This window comes from Eimeria maxima, genomic scaffold (assembly GCF_000499605.1).
Source record: "Eimeria maxima Weybridge genomic scaffold, Emw_scaff259, whole genome shotgun sequence".
NCBI lineage: Eukaryota > Apicomplexa > Conoidasida > Eucoccidiorida > Eimeriidae > Eimeria > Eimeria maxima.
Window position 1 is genome coordinate 25746 of NW_013565441.1, and position 12767 is coordinate 38512.

Sequence of the window (12767 nt, forward strand, 5' to 3'; positions counted from 1 at the left end):
CTAATTCTGCCTCTTCCGGGTTCTGTTGCCTCTGCTGCCTCCTCTTCGCCTATGCACGCCAGTCTGTTTTGTTTGTCTTTGTCTCTGCTCCCTCGATAATCTGTTATGTCTGCCTCTGTGATGCCCTTTGTCTATGCTGTCTTTGCTGCTCTCTGCCGTCCCTGGTTTCTCTGCTATCTCTGCTGCTCTTGCTGCCTGTGCTGTATCTGTTGTCGCTGCTATCTGTGCCGCTTCTGCTATCTCAGCAAGAAAAACACAGCAGAGACAGCAGACACAGCAGAGCTATTCTGTGTTGCCTCTGCTATCCCTGTGATCTGTTGTCTCTGCCGTCTGCTGTCTCCTTCGTCCTTCCTGTCCCTGCTGTCTCGGCCTATCATAACTTTGCTGTGTTGTCTCTGCTACTCTGTGCTGTCTCTGGTGTCTCAGCAGGCGCTTTAACCGTTCGTCTGTGCATTATTTCGGTTCGTGCCTGTCCCTTTTTATCTTTGTCTTGTACTTGTCTCATTGCCTCTTCTCTGTCTCCGTTTCGTCTCCCTGTGTGTCTCTCTATGCTTATTTTTGTCTCATTGTGTCTTCTTCCCCTTCATCTGCCCGGCAAACTGGCGGGCTACCGTTGAGTCAAATCCCTTTAACTGTCTTTCCCCAAATGCATGCAGCCCCAAAATAAGCAAAACAAGCCCTGCACGGCCTAATACTGTCAAGTGCCCATGCGGCTGCCTGGGGCTTGCATGCATGCAGGCTTGCATGCAACTGCACGTGGGGCTGCAGAGCAGCACAGCCTTTTCGGGGTGTATATACACCACGCACCTCTCATTTTGCACGTCAAATGCCAACGAACAAAAAACAAAAGCAGGGGCGAAAAGACAAAGATAGTCAACGCCAAAGAGCCAAAACGCACGAGAACGAAACAACGAAGACTGCTGCAGCTGCAGCTGCTGCTGCTGTTGCAGCAGCAATAGCGACGAATGCACAGCAGGGGAGGCTTCACTTTGGGGAGCACTGAAGCTGCAGCTAAGCCAAACAAGAGCAGCTGCAATTCCTATACAGCTCATAAGGTGCTGCCTGACAAACACGAAGCCGCGGATGCTGATGTTGATGCTGCTGCTGCCGCCGCTGCACTGCTTGTCGTCCAGCCCCCAAGGGTGCTTGTGCTATCCATTGGCTGCTGATGCCCGTAAGCTGCTGCCATCATCATGTGCTGTTGCTGCTGCTGCATCGCCCCGTTGTAGCAGTTGTACAGCTGGGAACAGTCGAATCCCAAGGCTGCGTATTGCTGCTGGAGCTGCTGCTGATAGGCTTGTTGCTGCCACGCCTGAACAGCAGCAGCACACGCAGCAGCAGCAGCAGCATCAGATTCCACATGTTGAATTTCCTACCCTTTTCGATGCTGCTGCTGCTGCCGCCGCAACTGCTGCAGCAAGCCTAGCAACATATTTCGTCGCTGCTGCCACGTCTACAGCCAGAGCTGCAGCTCCTGTTGCAGCTGCCCTGGCCAGCTGATTGTCTTTTTCTCGCTGCCTCCACCTTTCCAGATTTGGCAGTAGCATCAGCAGCAAGCATTCGGTGTGCATATACACCTCATTGCTGTATGGGGGCTTCTACATCCCAACGCCTAGGCCGCCTGGGACGGGCCCCAGTCTGTGCTGGCTGCTGCCCTCCTTCGTTGTTGCAGTTGGTGTTGCTACTGCTGCTGTTGTTGCTGTTGTGGTTTGTGCTGGCATGGCGAGTGTAGCAGCAGGGAGACTGGCTGCACAGGAGGCTAGAGGCTTCTTTGCTGTTGAGAGCTGCATTGACACTCCAATTTGCCCAAGGAGAAAATGGGCTGGCGTTGTACTGCTGTCGGTGCGCTGCTGCTGTAGGAGTGCTGCTGCAGCCTGTCGTTCCGCAATGAGTGTAAACGCTTCTTGGGTAAGGACTGTCTTCAGCGATAATAAGGATTTGGGGGGCTGGTCGTTTGCTGCTGCTGCCGGTTTGGTGCAGCTTTAGCTCCTCTGCTGTAGCAGCAGTAGTAGCAGTTCCTTCAGAGGCGGCTTCTGAAGTCGCATCGGAAGCGAAATTAAGGCAGCAACGGGACGAGTTTAAATTGCCGCTGCTACATAAAGCCCTTCTCTTCCTCTTGCTGCTGCCGCCGCTGTCGTCTTCGTGCCCTAAAGCAGCAGTAGCACCCAGCGAATCACCGTCAGCTGCAGCTGGAGCTGTTGCTGCAGCACGCCGCGCTGTAGCGATACGCGATGGCAACCTCCCGATTCTCTCATTTAGCAGCAGCTGCAGCAGAGTGTGCTGCACCGGAAGAGGCAGCGGACAGCAGCAACCGCATTTGCTGCACGAGCTGCTGCTGGGAGAAGCAGCAAGGGCAATTGCAGCAGCAACAGACTGCAGTGCGGCAATGGCTTTCTGCAACAGTGTCTCCCCTACAATTGCTCGAAGAAGTTGCTGCACTTTGGTGCTGCTGCTGTTGCGATAGCTGTGCAGTAGCAGCAACAGCACGCCAACTGCATGTACAGCTGGTGAGAGGAAAACAGAAGCAGGATGCGGAGAGGAGACCAGCAGCTTCAAAAGCAACTGCGGCAGATAGCTGCCGCCCCTTAAGTCAGTCTGTGCAGCTGCTGGCAGCAGAGGAGGAAGAAGTAAAGGCACGCAACACTGTGATGCTGCAGTTGCTGCAAGTGTTTGCTTCTGCTGTTGCTCCTCAGGGGAAGCTCGTTGTTGTTGCATATCCTCTTTTGTGTCCCCTGAACTCTCGTCTGGAATTACGGAGGGGCTGCTGTCCCTACTGCCATTGCTGCAACTGCTACCGCTGGTACTGCTGGTAGCTGTCGTGTTGCTCCTGCTGCAGCTACCGCTGCAACAGCACCTGCTACACGATCCAGGCAGCAGCAGCAGCCATTGCGCTCCGTACCTGCTGCTGCGCAGCTTCATGGCCTCGATAAGCCACCGCAGTAAGTTGTTGCTGGTGGCTTGAGCGGCAATGTCTCCGTCACCCACCACAGCAGCAGGAGCAGTTGCTGGTTGTCCACTGTCCCCTGTCGCTGCTGCTGCTGGTTTATGTCTTGGTCTGAAGTTGCTAATGCACGCCCACGCATGCAATTCCAGCCACCCGGTGAGGGGAAAGGGCAGCCAAGTTGTCGGCTTGTCCTCCTCGCGCTGTAGCATTAGTTGCTGTTGCTGTTGGCTCAGTAGCTGCTGCTGTTGCTGCAATTGCTGTTGCTGCAATTGTTGATCCATCATCTCTAGCTCTTGGCAGAAAGCGGGACACTGGTGGGGGGAGCATGTATGTCGCAACAGCGGGAGTCGCGCAAGGGTTGTCAGCGGTTGTTCCTGTTGCTGTTGCTGACGCTGATGCTGGTGTTGTTGCCGCTGCGGTTGGCGCTTTTGGTGTTGCCTTTGCTTTCCCTGCCGCGCCCCTGCAGCGTGAGCAACAGCGACGTTGGCAGCTGCAGCACCTGCAGCACCTGCAGCACCTGCAGAACCTGCAGTAGCTGCTGCAGCAGCTGCTGCAGCAGCTGCTGCAGCTGCGGCTGCTGCTGCTGCTGCAGCAGACTTAGTGTTTTGCTGCTGCAAGTACTCAGTTGTTGCGTAGGTAGTCAACTGTCTTGCATCAAAGCCAGGAGTCACTTCATTTTGCCGAAGGGCCAGAGAAGTGCAGAGACACCCGAGCCGCAGCAACACAGGTAGCGGGTGGATGTTGGCCATGCTGTTGCTGCTGCTATTGCTGCCGCTGGACGTGCTGCTCCCTTTTGTCCGCCCTTTGCCGCTGTTTCTGCTGCTGCCAGTGCCACAGCTGCTGTTGGTGGTGCTGCTGCGGTTGTTTTTATTGTTGTTGGTGCCAGCGCACCCCGGCGGCGGCGAAACTCCCCACAACACGCGGGCGACTCGAGCCCTATCTGCTGCTTGTTTTGCTGTGTCGTTTGGCTGCTGCTGCAGTGCCTCGGCTGATTTCTGTGGTGGGCTTTCTGCTGCCGCGGAGTCTGGTCCAGGTCCAGGAGCAGCGGCGGGAAAGAGGAGGTCTGCAGGGGGCTGCCAAGTGTACCACTCCAGCAGCAGCCACCCCATATACCTCACTGCTGTAAAGGCAACTTCGGGGTGTATGTGCAGCAAATCGCAGAGGGAGAAAACAAAGATGCGAGCAGCAGCAAACGCCAGCCAGTCTTGCTGAAGCGCTTCAAGACCCGGTAGGTACGACGACAGCCGGAAGTCCCTTCTCCTTGCTGTTCCCGCTGCCGCTCCTGCTGCTGTTGTTGCTGGAGGTGGCGTCCGTAAGGCTTTCCCCGCCCCTCCATGGGTAGAAGCGGCTGCAGACGTGACTCTTGGACCAGCTGCCGCCGAATCTGCTGCTGCTGCTGCTGGTGTTTCTCTGCACAGAGCAGCAGCCACTTCACTGAAGGGGAGTTCATCCAGCGGGAAAGATATAGGAGCCAAGTCACCCCCCTCCAACGCCACGCGCAAGTTTTGCAGGGAGAAGCAGTGCATGAAAGACATCCCCTTGCCTGCTTCGGCGATATGCCTCCCCACAAGTTGCTTTAGAGACAGGAGACGAGGGAAAGCTCCTGCTGCTGCTCCTGTTGCTGCGGCCGCTGCTGCCGTTGCTCCCTCCTGGGATTCCTCCGCTGACTCCGCTGCTGCTGTGGCCGATACTGAAGCCGCCGTCGATATCGTCCCACTGCTGCTAGTCGATAAAGGAAGAGGAACCCCTCGGTCTTCTACATCCTGGTTCTGGTGCTGGTGTTGCTGATGCTGCTGCTCCCTAACCTTTGCTCCTTCCGTTGAACCCTCGCCTTTTCCACACTTCCAAGAACCTGAATCAGCATTTCCCCGTGCATCCGCAGCTGCTGCTGCACCTGCCAAAGCAACTTCTGTTTTTTTTTCTTGAGAGCAGAGAGGGGCGACAGACGCAGATGGAGACAGCTCATTAGATGCAGCAGCCATTTCTGTAGGAGAAACTGCACATGACCGCTTGGACATGTTGTTGCTGCTGCCACTGCTGCTGTTCGTTTGGCCTGCGATGACGCTGCTGTTGCTCATAGGGCTCTGCAGGCCAGCCTGAGGAGTGAAGCAGCAGCAGCTGCTGCTGCTCCTGCTGCTCCTGCTCGATGGAGACTGGTGGTGTTGCCTGGCCTCATTCAACGCCAAAAATGGCATCGTTGTGGCAGTGGCAGCAGCAGCAGCACTTCCCTCCGACTCTCCTCTTGCTCTCCTGCCCAAGCAAAATTGAATAGGCACGTTATCGTCGGCTAGATCCTCAGGAGGACCAAGATGTTGTTGCTGCTCCTCCTCCCCTCCCTCCTCCTTCGCGAGCTGCTGTGCCCCGCACCTTATGGTTTGCTGCTGGGTTTGCTGCTGTAACGGGAACTGTTCGCTCGCTTGCTGCCGCAGTTCATTTCTCTGCTGCATCTCTTGCTGCTGCAGTGCCTCTTGCAAAACATCCAGCAATTCAGACTTTTGCTGTGTTTCAGGTTTCAAGTGCTCCTCCTGTGGATCCTGCTGCAGTTGATGTTGCTGTTGCTGTGGTTCTCCCGGAGGCGCAACTGCCTCAGCAGCGGCAGCGGAAGGGCAGGTGGCATGTTGAAGCTGCTGCTGCTGCAACTGGTGCCGCTCCTGCAGCTGTTGCAACTCCTGTGCAAAAGGAAGAAAGAGAGGGTGTGGCGACAGCGGAGGCCTAGAACCGCAGAAGGCAGCAATATTGTTGCAGAGAGCAGCAAAAGCAGCAGGAGTACTGAAAGCCGTGATGGCCATCGTAGAGGGAGAAGCCGCATCCCATGGCTCAGCTGCTGCTAATGATGATGATGGTGGGAGTGCTGGAGGTGAGGTAGAGGCTTTTGGTACTGCGTGAGCACCGAGCCACGGCCACACTGGAGACTCCACACCTTGTGCTGCTGCTGCTGCTGCTGCTTCCGGGGTCTCACGCTTGGGTAACGGAGAGAGAAAGTGATTGCAGGGTGGACAAGCAGCAGCAGCATTAGCACCACAGTTTGCTGCTGCTAATGAGTGCATGCAACAAGGACTCGAGCCGCAGATACACTGCAGCAAACCACTGGTTGATGGAAGCAGTGTTGAAGGGCTCAGCTTCGAATCTGTGCTGCTGCTAGCGCCGCTGCTACTGCTGCTGTTGCTGCCGCCAGGACACCTGCTGCGGCAGCTCCAACTCCTGCTGCAGCAGTCAGTACTACTTGCACTGCTGCTTTCTGCTGCTGACGTTGGGTGCAAAGGCCACTCTATCAATTGCGGATGAAGGGGATCCGTTGCTGCTTGTGCTACAGCAGCGGCTGCTGCTGCAGCACATGACAGAAGCTTTTCTGCAGTAGAGAGACTAACCTCTGCGTTTGCTTGCGGGTCCTCGTTGGACCAACTAGCCGCCGATGCTCCCGTTGCTGCAGCAGCGCCTTCCTCCTCCTTGTCTCCATACGGCAGCAGCATCTTCTGTGGCAGCCTCCGTAGCTCTGCTGAAGCAGCAAGGGAAGCTATCTCCTGCCTGTGCCTTTCCAAAAAGGTGGTGGCTGCTTCCTGTACAGCAGGAGCGGCAGCAGCACGTAACAGCAGCAACAACAACGAACATTTGCGGCAAGCAGGAGCAGCAGCAGGAAGCAGAGGCAGCTGCGGCAACAGCAGCAGCATTTCCACCACAGGTTCGGGCTCCTTGTGTCAATCCGTCTTCCTTTTCCCCGTTCGCGCTCGCAGGGTGTAAGGGCTAACGGTTAAAGATACGGAATTTAGGGTTTAGAGTTTACTTTTGCTGCGAAGAGAGTTTCTGTTGGGGCTGCGTAGAATTCATACAAATGGATCTGCAGCTTCAGCACCTGCCACCGGAGCCACACGTCGGACTGCGGCAGAGAAGCCACAGCACAATTGAATATATCGCTTAGAGTCGAGGGTTTAGGGTTAGGCTCTCTGGAGTTTAACTTGGGTAGGGTTTAAGGAATAGGGTTTACTGTTTATGGATTACGCTTCACGGCTGCGCGTTTAGGATTTAAAGTATTCTTTTTATGGTGTAGGGTTTAAGAGAGAAAGGTGAGGGTTTATGATTGAGAATTAACGCCCTAGAGTATAAGGGAATGAATGTGGTCTTAGGATGTAGGATTTATGATTTAGGGCTCAGTGTTCCTGACGTCTGGGTTGGAGAGGACTTCAGCCAAGATTGGTCTGCATGCGGCAAGTATCTTCACAGGGTCTCCAGCGTGTTGCTGCTGCAGCAACCGCAGCTGCAGCAGCAGCAAAGGGAGGCTCCTCGGAAGAGCGTCTCTGGCTCTAGAGAGGATAGAGCTGCAACAAGCATACAAATGTGCCGCATCGCTGCTGCGGATGCTGCGAATGCAGCAGCAAATCCTGCTGGTGGTTCACGGCCTGCTGTTGCTTCGGAGGAGGTTCTCCTACAGGGGTAGGAGTTTTACTAGAGCAGCAGCAGTAATACAGCGTGATGTAGCGGAAGCCACAGAAGCAGCAGCAACTGCAGGTGACTTGAGCTCACAGCGCTTTTTTTGTGTCACCCCCGTGAAAGGCCACGAGCTTCGCTCTGTAGATATGCAGCAGCTCAGCACAGGGTCCATCATCTCTATATTTTTCTGCTGCTTCTTCCAACAGCAGCAGCGCGTGGCTGAGGCTGTCTGCTGCTGTCTCAGGCGGGTGGCGCAGAGAGAACTGCAGCAGCGCCACAAAATACTTGAGGGAAGCCGGGTCCACAGGAGGCCTACAACTCACACCCACACCATGCTGCGGTTCATGTTCGTTCTACTGCTGCTGCCACTGGTGCTCGTGCGGCTACGAAACTCGCAACTACACTCTCAAGATTGTGTGGCAGCAGCAGCAGATTCAGGAACACGCGGTTCTGATTGCTTGCAATTGCTTCATCAGTTTTTCTCGCTGCGATGGATTGTGATGCTCCACCAACAGCAGCAGCAGGAAGGTTTTGGAGCGGACCTCACGAGCGCCTCGAATTCATTTGCTGCTTCTTTGAGACGGCCGCAGGCCTCGAGCTGCGAGGCGTATATGCAAGCCATGTCCCTGCTGCAGCACAAAGGCGGGAAAGAAAGGATAGAGACAGATAAGGAAGAGGCACGCAAGGTGGAGAAGGGAAGGCAATGAAAAGAGGGAAGAAAGGGGTCAGGCGACAAAAAGCAGAGACAACAGAACGAACCGGCTTCTATCGCTGTTGCCTGCAGCACTGAACCGTGCAGCTGCTGCCAGTAGCAGCAGCGGCAGCTGAGGTGGCCTCCGCAGTTACGCGGCCCCATTTCCGCAGAGCCTCCTGTGTTGCAGCAGTGTGGGGCCCGCCCCGGCAGAGTTTGCTCTGCTGCAGCAGCGTGGGACAGGCTCCTCAGTTGCAAGGGCTCTGGTGTTTTGTGTTGCGATGTATGTACATACCGGCGTTTCAAGACTTTCGTTGTTGCAAAATGCAGCAGCTGCAGCGCCTCTTCTTGGTTGCTTCGTCTGCGCTGACGAGCACAGCGCAGCCAGAACTCAGGGTAAGAAGCGCACACCTCCAAGCAACGGCGCTGCAGCATCGGCAAACGCTCAGGTGCCTGCAGCAGCAACCTCACAGCTCCTCCCGAGAAAGGTAATAGGTTAAGCAAGGGCGAGGCAGAAGCAGCAGAAACAGCAGCGGAGGTACAAACAGCATGTGCAGTAATGCGCGTATCAACATAGGCAGCGGACGCAACGGCAAGCCAAAAGCATATGCTTTATGGTTAAAACCCAATGGGTCACGGAACAGACTAATGTGTGTGGGGTGTGTACATTCTTCTCTTCAAAATCCAAGTAGTCTCTCCAGGCTTGCAGACGGCGAGGAGCGAGGGGGTCAGGATGCCAAAACCACCGGTGCACCTGTAGCAGCATTAGGAGCAGTATCAAGCAAGCGGCATGTCGTTGCTGCAAGGGGGTCTCTGCTGGTGCTGCTGTGGCTGCGGTACCTATTTCTGAGGCATTCCATAGGGGATTTCATGCCAGCTGCGATGTCAGTGAAGACGTCATCACTTTAGAACTACATGGAATGTTACTGCTGCTCTTGCATTTGGTTTTGCTGCTGCTTTTTCTGTTGTTATATACTACTTACCGCTTTTTCAAACGGCTGTCTCAGAGCAGCCATTTCCAGCGTAGCGTCGAGGTTTTCTCTCATCAGCTGCCAGCATTCTCTCTCCACTGCGTTTACGGATGCCAGCGTGGATACTGAACAGTTAGAGCAACAACAACAACAGCGGCAGCCGCAACAAATGCGCTGTGCACAACAGCCGCGTGCAGTGAAAGCACTTACAGCTACCCTCACTCAGGCTTAGCAGTTACAGCTTCCCGCAGGTAGGCGCACAGGACCCGCTGTAGCAGCAGCAGCAGCGACGATTGCAGCACCGGAAGGAGTACCAGCGGTTACCTCTTTCTTTAATTGCTGCTCTTGCTGCAGCAGGATCGTCTGATTTGGGTTGCTGCTCCGCGCCAGCTCTTTCCGGTGAGAGTTGTAGTTCTTCGAGGGTAGAGGACTTTTGCTGCCGCAGCCGCTGCAGCAGCTCTGGCAGCAGCTCGTCAGCAAGAAGATCATAAACATCGAAGAGGGTCGAGGCCCCCTTAATGGACCCGTCTCCATCAGCATGCACGCCAGGCCGGGGACCCCGGCGGCTTTTGATGCTGCTGCTGCTGCCTCTCTCTACGAGGGCTTTTAGCCGTTCCCACACCAAATCCGAGCACTCCAAAGGGGTCCGCAGCAGCTGCGAATACAACAATCGAAGCTGAACAGCAGCAGCAGCAGCAACGGCCACAGTATGAGAAGCAGAGGCAGAAACAGGAAGCAGAAATGACGGCAGAAGCAGCAACAGTATCCACAACAACAACAACTGTCCCATCGGCAATGATAATTCAGTAGTAGCAGTAGCAGTAGGGAAAGCAGCAAACTAATGGATGAATCGATTAGAGTTGTCTAATTGGCCCTACGCGTTGCAGGGCTGCCAGCATTTGCTCTCTGTTTATCTCCACAAGGCTACTGAAACCGCTCAGTGGTGGCGAATCGCTGTTGCTCGCGTTATCTGTCTGGTCCTCCTGAGCCTCAAGGGCCCCCGCTCCCTGTTCTGCTGCAATCACTTTCTCTCTCGCAGCAAACAACTCCGCTTCCTCCCAGTCCAAAATGTTCTGCCACAGCGGCCACGCCTTCCAGTGTGCTCCCGCCTAATAGCAGCAAAGACACACGCAGCAGCAGCAGCAGCAGTGCCTGCATGGCTACAGCAACATGAGCTGATGCAGGGAATTGAAGATGTCCCTAGCTATAGATGCCTGAAACCTCTACAGAACGAAACAGAAATATCGAGCCCTGCCAAGTAAGCAGCAGCAATAGCAGCAGCAAGCAGGTGCTGGAGCCATGACCGGTGCCGTCGACGGGGTGCTTAGAAACCGCCTGGAAAGATATGTATATGGCGTGTGAGCTACGTGCTGGATGCTGCACCGTTCTCTTGATACACGTTCTGGCGAGGGCTGCCTTCGCCATGGAGCTAAAGCCCTGTTCAGGCTTCAGTGTTTAGCGTTAAATGTGTTTAGTGTTGAGTGTCCAGTGCTGAGGGCATAGGTTTGAGCGTTTAAACTGCAGCACTTAGGTTTAAGGGTTTGAGGCTGATGGTATAGCGCGTAGGGTTTGGCGCTCTGGGTTTAAATCTTAGGGTTTCAGGGTTTGTGGCTTGCTTGCTGGATGGCCTGGTCCATGCGGGCCCTGATAAGGTTAGGGGGCAGCGAGGCGAAGTCCCTCACCCACTCCAGGTACGCTGTCCATACCAGCGGGTTGTGGCCCACAAACTCTAAACAGCGCTCAAACACCTGCAAGAGCAAACCACCCAAGGCAGCATCAACAGCACCACCAGCAGTAGCAACAGCAGCAGCAACAGAAGTGGCAACAACAGAGGGGAGACGTAGGTCAAGACGCAGCAGGAGCACCAGGGACAACAAAAACAGCAACAACAGCAGCAGAGGCACTGTGCCAAGCGGCATTGTTCGGTGCTTCTCCAGCATAGTACACACCAACTCTGTCAGGAGCAAATGAAACATCAGCGGCAACAGCAGTTACATCATCAGATTGCTGACCTCGTCGCATTTGGTCCAATCTCCTTTCAGCTGGCATTGAAGCCTCGCGAGCTTTTTCCAGTAGCCGAAAAGAAGAGGATATTCATCCAAGAGCCTCTCCAAGGCGCTTTCGTAGTCCTCCAGCCTCTCGGGGCCCTGAGGTGTACAGACAGCCAGTACAAACGGGGAAGAAGTTCTGGAGGCTGTGAAGCTGTTGAGGGTTTCCTCACTTGGAGTATGTAAGTGCAAGCAGTGTTCAAGCGTAGGGGCGGATAATAAAGGATGAGCTCCTGTTAAGTAGGGGTTATATACGTTAATGAATTCGACATTCCTGTAGAGTTAAAAGGATTCAAGAAGCTTACAGCAGCAGACAGGGCACAAACAAGGTCATGTAGCGCCTCGTAAGAATAGGGGGCCTGGTCTGCTCGCTTAAGAAGAAAGCCAATGTTGTCCCCTGGCACTCCGTCTTCTCCGCATCGATAAGCCAGTGTCTGGTAATCTTCAGGTGTATCTAAACCGCATGTAGGGCTTTAGAAGAAGCAGGTAGCTTGGGAAGAATACAAAACTGCGTGGACTGAGGGTCTAGTTGAGGATTTAGGGCGTGCGTCTTACGGTTTGGGGCTGAGAATTAGAAGGCTAACCACGCTTGGCTCACAGGCAGCAGAAGTACTTCTACGGAACTTAGTCTTGGGGTTGCATGTAATATAACAATATTTAGTTAGTGCTAACATAATAGGGGTGTATATGGGGCACACGTAAACACACCGGGAGGGGTTACGTCGTCCGTCTCGGCTGTTTCATGGGGCATTTCTTTAAATCCCTTCGTCGCTCTTTTCCTCTTCCCCCCATAGTCTTCCGGCCGCTGCTGCTGCTGCTGCTCGGACTGCGACTGTGGCTGTGACTGTGGGGCCCGGTAGGCACAGTACTGCTTCGCTGCTGCCTCCCAGTCAACGGGGGCAGGGGGAGCACACTGCTGTTGCAGGTAGCCAAGAGAGAATGGCAGCTGCAGCGCACGAGCAGCGCAATATAAGACCGCATTTCTTCCTATGCTTGCAACAGACACCTTGCAACTACAGCTGCTGGACCGTTCCGGTAGAACGAAGTGCAGCTCCACTCCGAAACACTGAGTAGCCTCCATCTGCCCTCGAGTCCTAGGGGTGTCTAGCTGGCACAGCCGCTGCGGCTGCAGAGAAGACTGAGGATGAAACAGCAGAAGCCGCTGGGACAGTAGGAGAAGTGCCCTTCGAGAGGCCGTTGTAGGCACAAGGTCGCAAGCCTGCATAACCGCAGAGTGCCTGAGGGCCTACCATGTTGGTATCAAGCTGAGTTTGGAGAATAAAATTTTCAAAAGATGAAGTGGCGAAGAGAACGAAGGTTTGGAGAGCGGCCGCCGCGCTGGCCTTTTGTGCTGGATGACGGGGGGAGCTGTCAGGGGTTGACAGTCGGGAAGGCACAAGGGCAACATAAAAAGCAATGAAAAGTATGAAAGCACGGAAAACCACACTTTGACGAATGATACCAGAAGAGAGAATTTGTGTTATTTATTACGGTGTATGTTGGTATGGATGGAGAAGTAGTAGACACGCAGAAGGCGAACGACACTGCTGCAGCACGCGTTCGTTTACAAGCTAGGAAAGACTTCTGCAGCCAATTACGTCAAGCTAGTCCCTGTATAAAACTGACTGGTAAAGTTTTAGTTTGATCAAAAGGGGAAAATTATGAAGGCATATCGCGCAGGAACGGCG

General features: G+C 54.5%; 1 protein-coding gene across 1 annotated transcript; it reads right to left on the reverse strand.

Annotated features, from left to right (window-relative positions):
* Nucleotides 1-1048: 1048 nt before the first annotated feature.
* Nucleotides 1049-12332, reverse strand: EMWEY_00024930 (PRPF39 protein, related, related; the record flags this gene model as incomplete). The annotated part of the gene is made up of 16 exons (XM_013480975.1): nucleotides 1049-1312; nucleotides 1795-6018; nucleotides 6313-6501; nucleotides 6726-6818; nucleotides 7104-7257; nucleotides 7463-7681; nucleotides 7912-7995; nucleotides 8356-8486; nucleotides 9044-9156; nucleotides 9356-9686; nucleotides 9910-10140; nucleotides 10714-10779; nucleotides 11044-11178; nucleotides 11385-11521; nucleotides 11788-12217; nucleotides 12330-12332. 16 exons carry the CDS (start codon nucleotides 12330-12332, stop codon nucleotides 1049-1051), a joined length of 6804 nt encoding a protein of 2267 aa, XP_013336429.1.
* Nucleotides 12333-12767: the final 435 nt, after the last annotated feature.